Raw genomic sequence first — 15,033 nt, 5'->3', positions numbered from 1 at the left:
ATCACACATACAAGAGATTAGTGACAAGAAATATGGATTCTTATGAAGAACCTAAGATCCCCATCTTCGAATTCACCGAAGCGAGCTTGACTCCTGGGTCGAGCTCGTGGAAGTCGACGTCAAATTCAGTGCGACGTGCCTTGGAAACCTACGGGTGTTTGGTCGTGTCGAATGAAAAGACACGACCTGATCAACAACACCTGCACGAGTCCTTGTTTAGTGCGTTGGATGAGGCGTTTTCTCTTCCCGATGAGACGAAAAGGAAGTACACTTCTGAACTTGCAGGCTTTGGATATGATGGTAGGTATCCAAAGATACCTTATTTAGAGTATTTTGGAATTGAAGATGAAGGAAATTTTCAAAGGGTCAAAAACTTCACCAGCCTCATGTGGCCTCATGGGAATGATAAATTCTGGTAGTTACCTGTTATCTCTCTCTCTTGGCAAATGTTAATCATTACATTAGTGTTAAAACTGTATCAAGAGTGAACTGCAAAAATAATCTTGAACTTTGCGGTCCTTGAATTTAAAAAAATATTATTTACTGTCTCTATGCTTTATAATTTGCATGCCTTTTTCTTACTCCCTTTTGCACTTTTTTCATTTTCTTTTTCAAATTGAAATGCCCCTTGGTAGGCAATTATATTCTAGTTGTTTTTACATGTATTTGAATGGTTTTGATAATTAGGAAAATATGGAATTTTGTGATTTAATATTCTATTTTTTAATTTACGGGAATACTCATAATTTAATCAAATTTTATGAATTAAAATTCATTATTCTTGAGCATTTAAAGTAACTAGATTATCTTTCTTTATTTTTCATGAATTTTTAAAACTTTTTTTGGTTTCTATTTTTCTTGAAGCAAAACTATATGCTCACACGGTAAAATATTGCTGCAACTGAACAAGACGATCATGAAAATGGTGAGCAGCAGCTACGGCTTAGAAAAACACAGCGATTCGTCATTTTACATGATCCGACTCATTAAATACAACTCGCCTAACTCAACCGAGTCTAGCACAGGGCTTGGACCTCACAAAGACAAGAATTTCCTTAACGTGCTTTGCTCCAACGAAATCGAGGGTTTGCAGGTCCAAAATCGCCAGGGAGAGTGGATGGATTTTGAGCCATCGCCTTCCAAATTTATCGTCTTAGTAGGCGAATCACTCATGGTAAATTCTAAATTCATCATTTTTTTTCCAAATTTTTTTACTATTTAAATTTGTGATTAAAAATATATATGTTTGATTATCAGGCATGGAGCAATGGGAGGTTACATAGTCCGACACATAGGGTTATTACAAGGGGATTTAAGGATAGGTATTCTTTTGGAGTGTTTGGGTTCGTTCATGGCCTGGTGGAAGTGCCACAAGAGTTGGTTGATGATCAAAATCCTTTGAGGTTTAAACCTTTCAACAGCATAGATTTCCTTCAATACTGCAAGGATGGTGGGCCCACCATTGACCACGCCATCCACTCATATTGTGGGATTTGAATAGTATTTGTTTGTATTGTTTCTTTTTATGTTCATATGGCTTGTATGTTGGTGATATTAGGATTTGGCGTTTTATTCTTTGTACGAAGTCATTGTGTACGATATAGATAAAATTATACTGTAATTGTTGTCGTTATTGTTATTGTTATTGTTATAGATCCGAACAATCCGGTTGCTGGGAATATGGATAATTCCCAATCTATTCTGTTTATTACAGGCTCAATTGAAAGTCCATTCGGTCTCTTGAGGATTCACATCACAGAGTAGAACAGAAGTATATACTCCTTTAAGTTTTCAACGCCATATGAAGGAAACAAGAAGTGTTAGTTGGAGGACACGAAGGTATTTCCACACCTCTTCTCGTCGACATCTCTGAAGACCCGTTGATCGATAATTAGCAATGGTCCGAGTTTTCTGGGAGAAGTTCATATCCAAATACAAATGTACTATAACTTGAGCTTTCAAGCAAGATTACAAACATCTTCCCAAGTGATGCATACAAATTTACAATATACATTGAAACCTCTATATTTACACAATGGTGGTCGATGTTGTGCATTATTTCACCAATTGATAGACCATGGCATGTCTGTAGTCACAGAACATCACCAAAACTATACAAACAATAAATTTATGAAAGGCAAGAAAAGGTCGACTCTCTTTCTCTCTCTACGGAGAAGATAACAATGGTTCATCTCCGGCACCGGAATCCGCCTTCCATCCCCAATCCATCTCACGCAGCTTCAACAGCAAATACAACACAATCCCACATACAAACCCCAATGCAGCACTCGACCCTGTCATCGACACACCAGCACACACCAACATCACAAACGACTCTTCCTTGGAGTTCATATCCCTCGACGCCATAGCTAGCTCGATCCCAGCAAACAGCAGCAGCACACCAAGAATCCCAACGGGGAACGTGTTCAGGATCCGAACGAAGGAGTTCCCTAGAAGCAGCGCGATCACAAGCTTGCCCAATCCAAGAAACACCACGGATAGGCCACTCCTCCCGCCGAACCTGTACTGCCCGGCTAACCCCCCAGCCCCGTGGCAGACAGGCATTGCCCCGAACCAGCAGCCTACCAAGTTCATCACACCCACACTGATAGAGACCTTGGTGGCGGACAGCTCTGTGCCCGGAAACAGATCGCCAGAGAGCTTACAAACTGCAACGACGGAGTTGAGCACTGAGAGGGGGATCTGAGGCACTGCACCTCGGATAAACCCGACTTTGAAATCGTCCCACGTGAGGCTCAGCACATGGAACTTAGACGGACCGAGTGTCAAGTCTTGAAAGATTGAAGGATCACGGATGAAACAGAGTACTACTCCAAGCAAAAAAAGGATCAACGCTGATGGGATTGCTGACAGAATCCGGAGCCTTCTTTGAACCCTTCTTCGATTGATCGGGACTTCGTCGACTGCACTTGCATTGCCACTGCCGTCGCCGGTTGTGAGAGTTAGGAAGAGCAGGCCAACTAGGGCAAGAACTAGTCCGTCTAGGCCGAGCCAGGGGCGTGGATCCGAGGTCGAGGTTGAGGTTGTTTTGCTGAAATTTTGATTGTAGCGAATGTAATTGATTGCTGAAAATGCAAATTGAAGTCCCTGGTAGAGATGGTGTTTCAGATAAGCTTTCATTAATACAAAACTCACTGAGACATTTTGTCGAACAACTCGACGGCATATAGATAAGGAATATACGGATTTCTGATTCATGCTCCAAGGAAACTACTTGTATAATCAAACTAGTTCTGACAAAACGAGAGAGATAACGAATTCGAACTAAAATTTCCTGATTAAAACGGGAGAGAAGATGAATTCGAAGCAGGAAATAAAAAGAAACAAATTTGGGGGGAAATGTTACCTGAGAGAGCTGGACTCCGCGAACGACGGGGAGGGGGAGGTAGCGGTAGAGGACTGACATGAGGCCGGTGACGCCAAGGAAGAGCAGGACGGAGGCGGTGCAGATTCCGGCGGCGGCGATCTGCTCCACCGTCAAATGAGCCGACTCAGTGACGGCGACGGCGGCGATGGATTTCATAGGCTGGACCGGCATCGGGGTGCCGAAGAGGACGCCGGTGGCGATGTTGTAGAAGGCGGTGAAGATGAGGGTGGTGGAGAGGTCGAGATTGACAACGAGCGTCAGCGCGAGGACGATGGGGATGTAGGTTCCGAGGTCGCCAACGGCGCCGCTGAGCTCGGAGAGGAGGGAGGTCTTGAGGCTGAGGGCGGTCGTGACGCGTCGGCGCATCCCGTCTAGGTGGCGGTTGAGGTGCGCGGTGGCGGAGACGGCCTCCGGCGACTCGTCGGCCATTTTTGGTTACTGTGTGTGTTAAGTTAACTGAATAGTACTAATAGATTAACAGGTGTTGAAGTTTGTGAAAATTCTATGCCCCGCGTCCAAAAACAAATAGAGCACAATTATTGTTTTTGGCCGTCTACAAAATATAGAGCATATTAATTTATGCAAAGTGTTCAACAAATAATAATCTTATACATCATTCCACTAATAATACTTCTTACTTATTTTTTTCCCTTCTCTCTTACTTTTTCAATTTTACATTAAAACATGTGTCATATACAAATTGCTTTATTTTTTATGGACGGAGGGAGTATTTTTTATATGATTATTTCATTTTCTTTAATTGGCTGGAATATCTCGAGGATAAAATTTTTGTAGAATCTTTTACGGAGTACTTTATTTAAAATATTCCAATTTAAAAGTATATACATGTAATTAAAGGATTATGTTAAGATGACAACCCTTTTAAAGTGATAACGTGCTGCCAATCTCAAGTTGCCATGTGGCACGTTATTCAGCAATATTAGAGGCATAAATTGCATGATAGTAATATGTAGATTGTTGAGTATTGCTGTATAGGCATAGAATGTTTCAGTTACAGTATATATATAAACATATTGCTTTTTTATACCTTTATTTTGCATTATAGCCTATACAACAATACTCAACACTCTACACAGCAATCCACGTAGTACTATCAAGCAATTTGTAAAAATTCATCTAAAAAACCGCTTACTATGATATTGCTGGATAAGACCATAATATTGTTGTATAGCGTGTCACGTGGCAGCACGAGGTTAGTGGTACGTTTATGGTGGCACCCTAATGGTCCCCGTTAATTAAATATCAATACTTACTTTCTTTATCTCGTACAAGCATGTTCAAACTTTTTTTGCATAAATTTTAGTAGTGTATATTAATTTAATACTTATAATAGATGTGTGGGAGAAGAGATTTACATAATTTTGTGCCTAAAAATGTTACATTTAGTCCTAAAAATGTGTGACTATAATAAAATAATTGGAATTGTTACTATCATGATTAATTAATTCACGACAATGACCCGTAGTGAATACCACTACTAAAATTGAAAGGCTCTCCAGCTGTTTGAGGGGGTGTATATAGTGACAGAAAGTTGGCTCTTCAAGCTTTAGATATTTTTAATAGTTTCTACATTTCATAGGAAATACATTGTGCTGTTTGAAATTTGTATGCATATGAAAATGTGAGTATTTTCTTATCAGAAAATTACGACTTAGCCTTCTTCTAATTGGATTGTGTCGATCGCAGAAGCTTGAACAAGTGTGTGGTTGTTGCTTGATAAAGAAATTGAAAATTAAGTGCAGGAACTTGAATTGAACATGTTAGTACTCCTAATATGCAGATACTATTTTTTTTTTTGTTTGTTTGATAAATATAGACAATCTTTTATTTACAAAGGCCCAAACTATCAGGTTGAAATAAGTGTGTAGTGAGCCCAATTTCTCGAGTCCTAATAAATATTGATTGGACCATGATCCGACACAATAAGGCTTATATCAAATGTATTGATTTCGTGTATGTTGGTGTCATATTCAAAATTGAGAGTTCAGCTTAGATATGATACAATCAGAACTTTAGAAAATAGATCTACTGAAAATCAAATGCGTCACAACACTCATATACAAAGCAAGAACGCTCTACATATTACTATTAGTTTATTATTCATTTATAAAAAAAACATTTGATTACATCTATAGAACAATGGATGAAAAAGCATAAAAGTGAGAGAGAATTCACGACATGGATTTCCTCCTATTGGGAGTCCTACCTCGTACCTTAGTCTTAACCAGGTAGGGCCCGATCCCATTAATCTCAGTCCCTTGCTCCATCTCCGCAATCCTATTACCCTTAAACCCCGAAATCCCGAGCTTCTTCCAGCTGAGAAACGACCCCCTCTTCTTCTCCGACAGCTTCTCGATCTGCCTCTCCATAGCCATACACTGGCTCTGCAGCCTCAGCACCTCCTCCTTTAGCTTCTTTATCTCCATCTGCTGCACCCCTGTCTCCCTCTTCGACAGGCACCTCCCCGGCAGCTCAGCCGGGCTTCTCTGCCCGCTCAGCGTCCCGCTCCAGTCCAGGTGCTTGTTCGCCAGCCGAGACTGCTCCCACAGCAGCACCTGGATCACAGCCCGGACCGGCAGCCTGTCGTTCTGGGCCGCGTGTAGGCACGCCTCCTGCGTTAGTTTGTTGCAGTCGATCAGGCTCCAGATTGTCTTCCTTTCCTTCTTCGATAGCCCTGGATGTGCCTGTATATCACACCAACCCAACAATATACATTGCTACTTAAATGAAAGTCTTATGTGCTACTTTGTTGATCATTAAACAATTTTAAGTTGAAAATCCCTTTTATCATGGTATCAGAGTAGATTACCAACTATGTGCTGAAATTTTAACCGACACAATAATGCTATCTGTCTAGAAACAAAAAAATAATTACTAACTCAGCATTACATCTTTCTTAAAATTTGGGCCATATCCCACATGCTAAATTGATATTTCACCATTTTTTTTGTCTGTTTTCAGAAATGTGTGGCTTAGTTTTGTCATGCATGTATTTTACGTGCCAACTTCTTTTGCAGAAAGAATCTTTCTAATGTGCCTTAATTATCGATATAAATAAGAACTAATTAGTAGTACTATAACTCTATATAAGTTTATGAGTTGTTTCTAACTATTATCAATTGATTTGAAATCCGAATCCTAGAATTAACATGATATGATTATAGACTAAAATTTTAACCATTCGAAAAATGTATCTGACTCGAAACAAAAAATATTGACTAATTCAATATTATATGAGTGATTAAAATTTGGTCCATATGCCACATGCAATTCTATCACATGATAGAAATATCTTAACTGATTAAACTAAAATAGACCCAAACAAATTAATTAATTAAGATCCAACGGCTCTTAATTTTACGAAATCGAAATATAATAAAAGTGAAATAAGACAGTACCTTAAGATAAGTATCAATAGCGCGGTAGAGCCCATCATCTATGGGCCGGGCGTGCCTCGGAAGAGCGCCGGCAAGGGCGACGAACTCTGGCAACGCCAAACACGAGTCGAGGGCGGCCTCCGCGAGGTAGGAGTCAACGAGCCTCGCCACCTTCCCCACAGCCGGCCCGCCTCTAGCGGCCTCCTCGGTGCTCACAAAATTCCCCACGAGGCGGAGCACGAGGTCGACGTCGAGCAACGTGGAGCTCGTGTGGCTGAAGGACGGTATCATGAGCTCTTTCAGCGAGGCCTGGTCGAGCTGCCGCGAGACGCGCTTCTCCAGCTCGAAAAGGCAGGCGGGCTCCACCCGGACGATGTTAGCGGCGCGTAGAATCCTCAGCAGGAAGTCCGTGGGGATGGAATCTTTCTCGGGGGGAAGGATTCCCACTAGAGATTCGATGATGAATCTTTTCTTGGTCCATGAGAGGGTCACGCTCTCGGGTGGGTTCCCCGAGGGGGCGGCTGGCCTGTCTGACGACTCGTCTGCTGCCAGCTCGGGGAGCCAAATCGAGGCGTAGCGAGTGATGATTGAGCCGATGAGGTCAGGACTTATTTTATTGCCCTTGATTTCTGAGAGAGTTTTGATGAAATCATCCATTTCGAGAATATTGGTGTTTTTATTTCTCTTGTGTGTGAGTGGAAATATATATAGTACTTATAAAAACTGTGAAAACAAGCCAAATTTTGTAGGAAAATTCTAGCACTACTAATATAAATATACTATAGTATTTCACTTGCCAATTTTGTCTTGATCAATATTGAAAATGAAAGCTTGGAAGAAAATTCCCTTCACGAGGCTCAACATTTGGATTAACTGGATGAATTTACTGAGAAATGAGAGCATCTAACAATTATATCAGCATATCATATTTCAGTAGTTCATGTCATCTTTTCATTAATTACTAGGCATTTTCATCTGATTCATAAAGCAACTCTTGAACAATATAATGTTCAATTTCAAAAATGGTATTTTGAGTATAATTGGAGAAAATTTGGTAATGTAATTTTTATTTTGCAGTAGTATTGGCCGGCCAAATTTATGTGGACAGAAAATGATGATAAGATGGTAAAAAAAATAGAGAGGGAGAGAGAGAGATCACTTTCAAACTTTCTATCTCTTTTGTTATTTTATAATGAATTTTGTCCATGGCAAAATCGAATAAGCCTCTGTCACTGGATGGAATATTTGCATTCACTTTTCATTGTCATAAGTGGTGAATAAAGCTGTCACTTTATTTATATTTTTCCCCTACTATTAAAACATGCAATATAATAAAATAAAATAAGATAATACTAAGGCTTAAATAATTAAATATTAAAACTTAGTTTAATATGTTGTATATAAAAAGTAAAAACTACACAGTATTACCATAAGAAAATTTAGGCATCATCTTAGACAAAAATGGTAGTTTTCATTACAATAATTGTGAATCTAAGAAAATCTTCAGGTACGTTTTGTCAAGTAAGAGTGGAGCCAAAAGGGAGCTAGCTTGCATTGCTGGCTTCATGAATTTTGATTGTACGATTGTTTACATTTGCATTTTTCTTGAATATCAAAACTATGTCCATGATATTGAATTTACGAACAAAAAAAATCATTCACGACCACTCAATATTGGGTTTGGATTTTTATTTGGCGTCACTTAGAAAATGTGTTCGGCCCAGTTCAACACCATTTGAGCAATTTAACTATTTACTTATAATTTAACGAAATAATAAAATCATAAAATCTGATCAGATTTTGGTCTATCCATAACATTGAAATCGAAACATTAAATTACGAAGTTTAATTTTTTTTTTCAATTGTCCCTTCCATGCACAAGTCGACGTCTTTCTGTGACGTTAAAGAAGAAGAAGATACTTATATTAATAAAACACGTTGTTTTGAATATCGTTAAATGATGACATATTGTGCATGGACGAGACAATTAAAGAAAAATTAAAACTTCGTGATTTAATATTCTAATTAAGACTCTGAGATCGTTCTTGGTTTCATTAATCCTATAACATGATCAAAACGAGCAATGAAATCCAAGAACTCTCAGAAACTAAAATTGTAAACCTAAGAGTTACTAAACTTATTAATCTATCTACCTATCTATCTATCTTTCCACCATCTTTGCCTGTCAATCTATTGATCATATAGCTTCTTTGGGGACAGGTTGTCGCCTACGGCCGAGCCGCGAGAAAGAGAACCGTTATCACCTTCATCCGAAGACGCTATGGGGATCTTGACACCTTTTCCCTCCATCTCCTTCTCGAGCTCTTCCTCCTTCCTCAGCGCAGTGAACTGCACGTCTAGAGATCTGGCGGCGCCTAGCCAGGCGAGGACGATCACAAGGAGGATGCCACCTAGATACGGAGTCGAGTTTGCTAGGGATCCGAAGGTCAAGATCATGAACTGCTGAATTAAGGCACCCCCAGATTTTCCCAGAGGATTGCAGACTACATCGATCGCTGCTTTCCCTTTAACCTAAGACCAGAAAACGAAACTTCGCCTTAACTCACGTGATCCAGACATGTAAAGCACTGTATGTGAAAGTTAGGAACAAACCTTTGTGTCCTCATCCAGCGGAATGTATGCCATTTCCTTGCACGGATCGAATAAGCTGTATTTGGCGCTCTTGCTAAATATGTTTTGCATTGCTCCGACATAAACGGCTGCTAATAGGGGGGTCATGCCGAATTTGGCGAGAGTTGGGGCGAGAGGGTGTCCGAAGAGAATCAAGGAGAAGAAGCCGACACCGGTTAGGAGCAAGACGGTTGGTGTGATCTTCGCTGCAGCCCCCCAACCATATTTGTTGAAGATCCATTGGCTCAAAAGCATCATTGTGAAAGTTGCAATTCCGGTAGCAGTTGAGAAATCTCCCATGAAAGATGAGTACTCATTTGGTGTTGGGAACTGCACGATTTCGAAGGTTAGATGCCTGAATCAACTATCAGAAATGGTACGAATGAATGAATAGTGTTATTCCACCTGAGCTTTGAGCTTCGACTTCCATGTAACCTCGACGAGGTTGATACTAATACCGTATGCTACCACTAAAGTAGCAAGATCTCTTATGTATCTTGAAGAAACCAAGAATTTCAAGCTCTCCATCGTCCCCATCTGTGGCTTCTCCTGGAAGAAAATGAACAACATGGTTAGAAAGTACTAACACGAACCAGTGCTGTAATGCCAAGTGTTCACAGACTGAATTTCTTGACTGGAAGTACAGAGAAATGTTAGCCAAAATTACGAACAGAAAGCCTCATATCGCGATACTAAAGCTATGTTAATGGAATAATGAAGCTACTATTTCTTGGATGTAGTTACCTTCTTCTTCTGACTACGGGTGGGGAGAGGGACATTATGATTGACCCACCAATAAAGGAAACAAATCGCAAGTCCCATCAGCACCACGATACTCATCATTCCCTTTAGTGAGACAGCCCAGCCATCAACACCAGGACCGAGGTTTTCTCTCAGTTTAGAGAAGTATTTCACAGTTCGACCAGAGAAGATAAGCGCTACATTTGCTCCAAGCCCAAACAGGGGATAGAATTTCTTGGCTTCATCAACAGTGGTAATCTGCAATACGAAACACATTGCAAACCTCATGAAATGTGCAGCTAGACAAATATACGAAAAATATTTGGCCAGCACTAATGCACCAAAACTATATGGAAAGAAAATGAAAAACACAAGGACACTTCACACAATCCAAGTTAGTTCAAGAACTAGCCAACATCACTTGAGATTGGCTTATCCATCCCGAATGTAGACCGTGTCAACTATAGCAAGACTGTCGAAGATTAATATACTACAGTAACAAATAAGGCATACTTCGATTTTCAGACAACGCTAGCTCAGACACCATGAAACACAAAAACGAAACATACAATGGAATCATCAATGAAACATTTGCTAATCCATCAAAGGTGCAATCTTGAACTACTCATGGAAGCTACTAAAAACAGAATCATTAATAGCACCACATGTCTTTAGGGGAAAAACTATAATAGTAATAAGCTATACATCAAAATTACTAATTGAAACCTCATACAAACACTTGTAGTATATTCTAACAGTAATATGCATAGTTACAAAACCAACAGAATTACCTGATTAGCAAACCCCCAAAACAGAACTGAGACAACCACACTCCCCCAAAGCTCAGCCATAACATAGAACAAACAGAAACTCCATATCCTCAAAATAGCAAGAGGGCCAAGAAACCTCGGACCAAGAAGGTTCAAAAGATTGTCAGCAAGGGCTGTGGGGTGGATATAGCTGCTCATGGGGTAGAAAACAAATCCAAACGCCCCGAAAAAGGCGATAAATGGGAATATAACAGAGTAAAACAGAGCCTGCTTCGACAACACATTGGCCATCTTAGTGTACAAAAGCATGAAGCCCACAGCCATTGGCAAATTCACCCACGTTTTCAAGAAAGGTATGATCTCAGCACTCGACCCTTTTGCTGTCACCACTAGAACATCCTTGGTGTCCCTCAAGATCGTGTAGTTGAACAGAATACAGAAGAACATGAGCCCAAGAGGTATGATTTTCTTGAGAGTCACCAAATCAAGGCCCATGAATTTGGGTGGCTGCCCATCAGCTGATGATGCAGCTGCCTCAGCTCGGCAGAAGTGACGATTTCTGTTGTTTTGGGGTTCGGACTGAAGTTTTGAGAACCCATTTGGAGAAAGAGAGGCTTTGTTTAGTGTGATTGGTTTGGAGAAAGAGTTTATGGGATTGAATCTGTACCTCAAATCACACGAGGGCTGTGAGATGAAAGCCCTGGTTTTGGGGCTTGATGGCAACGAAAGAAGCCCTTTTGATTGTAATATAGCTTGCATTTCTGCAAAATCCCCTTTCCCCTTATGATTTCCACACAAGCTTCAGAGCTCACAGAGATATGTGATGAAGATAAGGTGGATGATGATTTACCTCAATGAGGATTAGTTGCACCAGAAAGAAATGGGATTCTTGAATTTGTAATTAAACAAAAAGCAATTGTTGGAATGAAAATAGGTAGAGAGAGATGGGAGTTGATGAGTGTAGCAATCAAAATGGGATCTTTAATAGGATCCAACTAAAAGTGCAAGAGATTCATGTGAAGAAAGCTCATATACAGCCAAGAATGGTGATTTATTGACCAAGCAACATTAATATGTGCCTCTGTTAATTTTCCGTCCAAATTTGGTTGTTGGATTGTTAATGGAGTTTCGTTTTTTCATTTTAGTCCGTCCGTGAATAGGAGTCGCAGTTCACTTTTACTATAAATACTAATAAGGTCTCACCTTCTATTAACTCATTTCACTCACATTTCATTAAGAACTAATATATATATATGGGACCATTATTCCATTAACTTTTTTTTCATCCATTTTTCTTAATATTTCTTAAAATTTGTGCCGCTCATAAATGAGACTCCTAATGTGAACGGAGGGAGTAGCAAAATTTGTGCCGTAATCTATTTTCTTGGACTTTTCTTTTCATTTCTTGCAATAATATTTGCACTTTATTTGAATTATCATGATATCGTAAAACCATTCGAAATGCAAAATATAAATAAGAATATTATCAGATATTATCAGAGATTGCATTTTTGGGACGTGGTTGAATTGAACACGATAATTCGATAAATAATCGTGTCGGGCTGACATTTCGGACCCTTGTCACATTTTTCATTTGAATCATAACGTGTGCCATTTTACAATTAGAAAGTCGCCAAAATGCTTAATTCTCATAATTTATCTACTGCAACAATTTATTTTATTTAGATGAAATTATATCTTTATCAATTTACCTCAAATTTAACATTAACAAAAATTGGTGTTTGTTTTGTTTGATTCTATCGTATTAATCCCATGGTTAATCGTTCTATGCCAAAATGTTTCAAACTTTTCTAATTATTCATCAATAAATACGAAATTATGTGATATACTCACCTTCGTCCATTTAATGGTTTTGATTTTCATTTTGGTTCGTTCATAATTAAGAGCTTCTTATAAATAATGTTGATTTTACTTAGTAGTTTGTACTTTTTACTATATTTCGTAAACTTATAAATATGCGGTTACCGTTCTACTATCTTTTTTCACTTATTTTTTATTATATTTCTTAATAATCGGAACTTCGAAGTGCTGATGAAGTGAATAGTATTCTCTCTGTCTCATAATAGATGTCACACTTTATTTTTTAGTTTGTCCCACAAAAAATGTCGCATTTTCTTTTTTGAAAAAAATTTCCTCTCGCATTAATATAAACTAGTATCACGCTTGTGCTATGCACAGATTGATATATTTTTAAAATATTAATTGATAAAATTTAAATTAATTAAATAAAATTAGAATCAATATTAACAATGAACAATATGAATAACAATTTTAGTTATAGAGAATAAAAAACTATGCATATCAATATTGAACCATAATAAATAGTCATCATTTTTTAAACTTCTTTACACATTACATTAACTTTAAAATTAAACATCTGTTGATATGTTCCCTAATAACACAATGTGTTTGATATGTAAATCATATACTACCAAGTAGTATAGTCTTAGAGAGAACATCCACTATACTATATATGTCTCTACTACATATGATATTCTCATTAATAGGGTACGCCTATATACCCTCCTCGTCCGCCAGGATTTTCATTAGATTGAGTTGAACTATCAATCTGCAAAATTTCTCGTTCTATATGTACAATTCTCTCAAAAATCTCAGGCGTGCTCACAAAACATACAAATCTGCAGTTACAAATTGATAAAAAGATTGAGAAAAACAATATCCTCTTTGATCCATAGCTGTAAATTTAAAACTTCACCAACATACAATGTACTATATCCCAAATATTTATTATCTCTCAGCAACATACTCTTATACGGTTATACTTCCAAGATTATCACTAATTGACATATTAAAACCTCCCACTATTTCCACTTACCTTTAAATTATATATATTCAATTTAATAAAAGTTTTAAAATTAAATGGCAATCTAGTATTTGAAAAATATTTTAAAAAAAAATGGAATGAAATCTCAATGTATTCGATCTGTTCTTTTTCCTCATTTAGCTTCCATTGACCTTCTAATAAACCTCAATAAAGCTTGTAAATTATTTCCTTAGGTGGCCATTGCCAAACTATGCTAGGTGAGAAAATGTTTAAATTTTCTCTTGCTCAAAGTATATGATCAACACACTCAAAGTGAATGAAGAGATTTCTACCAGTTGACATTCTTATTAGTAGCACTTGAAAAACAAAACTGCACGGATACAAATTCGATATGATTGAAATAACACAACATCATTTGTCATGCTTAATACACAATTACCAACATAAAATCTCAACAATTTTAAAAACTCCCAATTATTTTGCAGAATGTCATACACTTCAAATCACAATCAACATTAATAGAACTAAAAACCAATCATATCATATTTATATTCATGATATCACCAATTTGATTACACAATCACGTAGAATATATAAATGCAACAGTAAAACCCCCAAATCATATACTTTTAGCAATAGAATCTCACAATTTCACCTGATCTACACAATCTCTTCCAAACACGACAATCAATACGTACAAAACTAAAAGAAACCGACATTAAATTCAACTTATTTTCTTAACGCTAACAACAATTACAAAGAAAAAAAACAGAGTAAAGACATTGGATGTTGAGGAGAAAAACGAAACGGAAGCCCAATCATGCTTCGATCGAATCTGATACTCTCTTAGATGTCGTCCTTTGAATGTTGATTATGAAGCTTTCCAACTTCTGCAATAAAAATAGAAAGAGAAGACGGTCAAATGTTAAACAACATACAAGTAGAATATTAAATTAAATTTACTCTAGAAAATTTCGACCATATGTTGTTGTGCAATATTACCACTAACTATGAAAACTAAATAACCAACAAACACTTAATCACACGTTTTATATACTTTTAATTCATTTAAATATCTATTTTAAATAGGTATTTCCCTAAATATCCTCAAAATTCCTCTTATTTTCCTAAACACTCTAAAACTCCACTTTTATATATGGTATAAATATATTATCTTCTCTCTATCTAATACACAAAACAATTCACCTAACATCCCGTTTCAATCGCTAATTTGTCATCTATTTTGTGGTGAAGGAAATAGTACTCCATCATTTTGATATTTATACAAAATACAAAATT

General features: G+C 37.8%; 4 protein-coding genes across 4 annotated transcripts; 1 reads left to right on the top strand and 3 right to left on the bottom strand.

The window, feature by feature from the left end:
* LOC125206001 (putative 2-oxoglutarate-dependent dioxygenase AOP1) lies at positions 1-1,621 on the top strand. The gene is made up of 3 exons (XM_089060935.1): positions 1-415; positions 865-1,174; positions 1,258-1,621. Exons 1-3 carry the CDS (start codon positions 33-35, stop codon positions 1,495-1,497), a joined length of 933 nt encoding a protein of 310 aa, XP_088917061.1. The 5' UTR covers positions 1-32; the 3' UTR covers positions 1,498-1,621.
* A 304-nt stretch (positions 1,622-1,925) lies between these two features.
* Positions 1,926-3,913, bottom strand: MOT2 (sulfate transmembrane transporter). Its single transcript, XM_048105248.2, has 2 exons — positions 3,368-3,913; positions 1,926-3,108 (listed from the first exon to the last, which is right to left on the bottom strand). Exons 1-2 carry the CDS (start codon positions 3,815-3,817, stop codon positions 2,167-2,169), a joined length of 1,392 nt encoding a protein of 463 aa, XP_047961205.1. The 5' UTR covers positions 3,818-3,913; the 3' UTR covers positions 1,926-2,166.
* Positions 3,914-5,467: 1,554 nt separating this feature from the next.
* LOC125206459 (root phototropism protein 3-like) lies at positions 5,468-7,511 on the bottom strand. The gene is made up of 2 exons (XM_048105710.2): positions 6,808-7,511; positions 5,468-6,093 (listed from the first exon to the last, which is right to left on the bottom strand). Exons 1-2 carry the CDS (start codon positions 7,441-7,443, stop codon positions 5,581-5,583), a joined length of 1,149 nt encoding a protein of 382 aa, XP_047961667.2. The 5' UTR covers positions 7,444-7,511; the 3' UTR covers positions 5,468-5,580.
* Positions 7,512-8,773: 1,262 nt separating this feature from the next.
* LOC125207538 (plastidic ATP/ADP-transporter-like) lies at positions 8,774-11,958 on the bottom strand. Its single transcript, XM_048106921.2, has 5 exons — positions 10,950-11,958; positions 10,162-10,416; positions 9,823-9,966; positions 9,400-9,747; positions 8,774-9,318 (listed from the first exon to the last, which is right to left on the bottom strand). The coding sequence occupies exons 1-5, from the start codon at positions 11,685-11,687 to the stop codon at positions 8,977-8,979; spliced, it is 1,827 nt and encodes a 608-aa protein (XP_047962878.2). The 5' UTR covers positions 11,688-11,958; the 3' UTR covers positions 8,774-8,976.
* Positions 11,959-15,033: the final 3,075 nt, after the last annotated feature.

Source organism: Salvia hispanica, chromosome 6 (assembly GCF_029641045.1).
Source record: "Salvia hispanica isolate PSC_SH4W2 chromosome 6, Shi_PSC_v1, whole genome shotgun sequence".
Taxonomy (NCBI): Eukaryota; Viridiplantae; Streptophyta; class Magnoliopsida; order Lamiales; family Lamiaceae; genus Salvia; species Salvia hispanica.
Note: the sequence above shows the minus strand (reverse complement) of the source record. Positions and strands in the feature narration are given on the sequence as shown.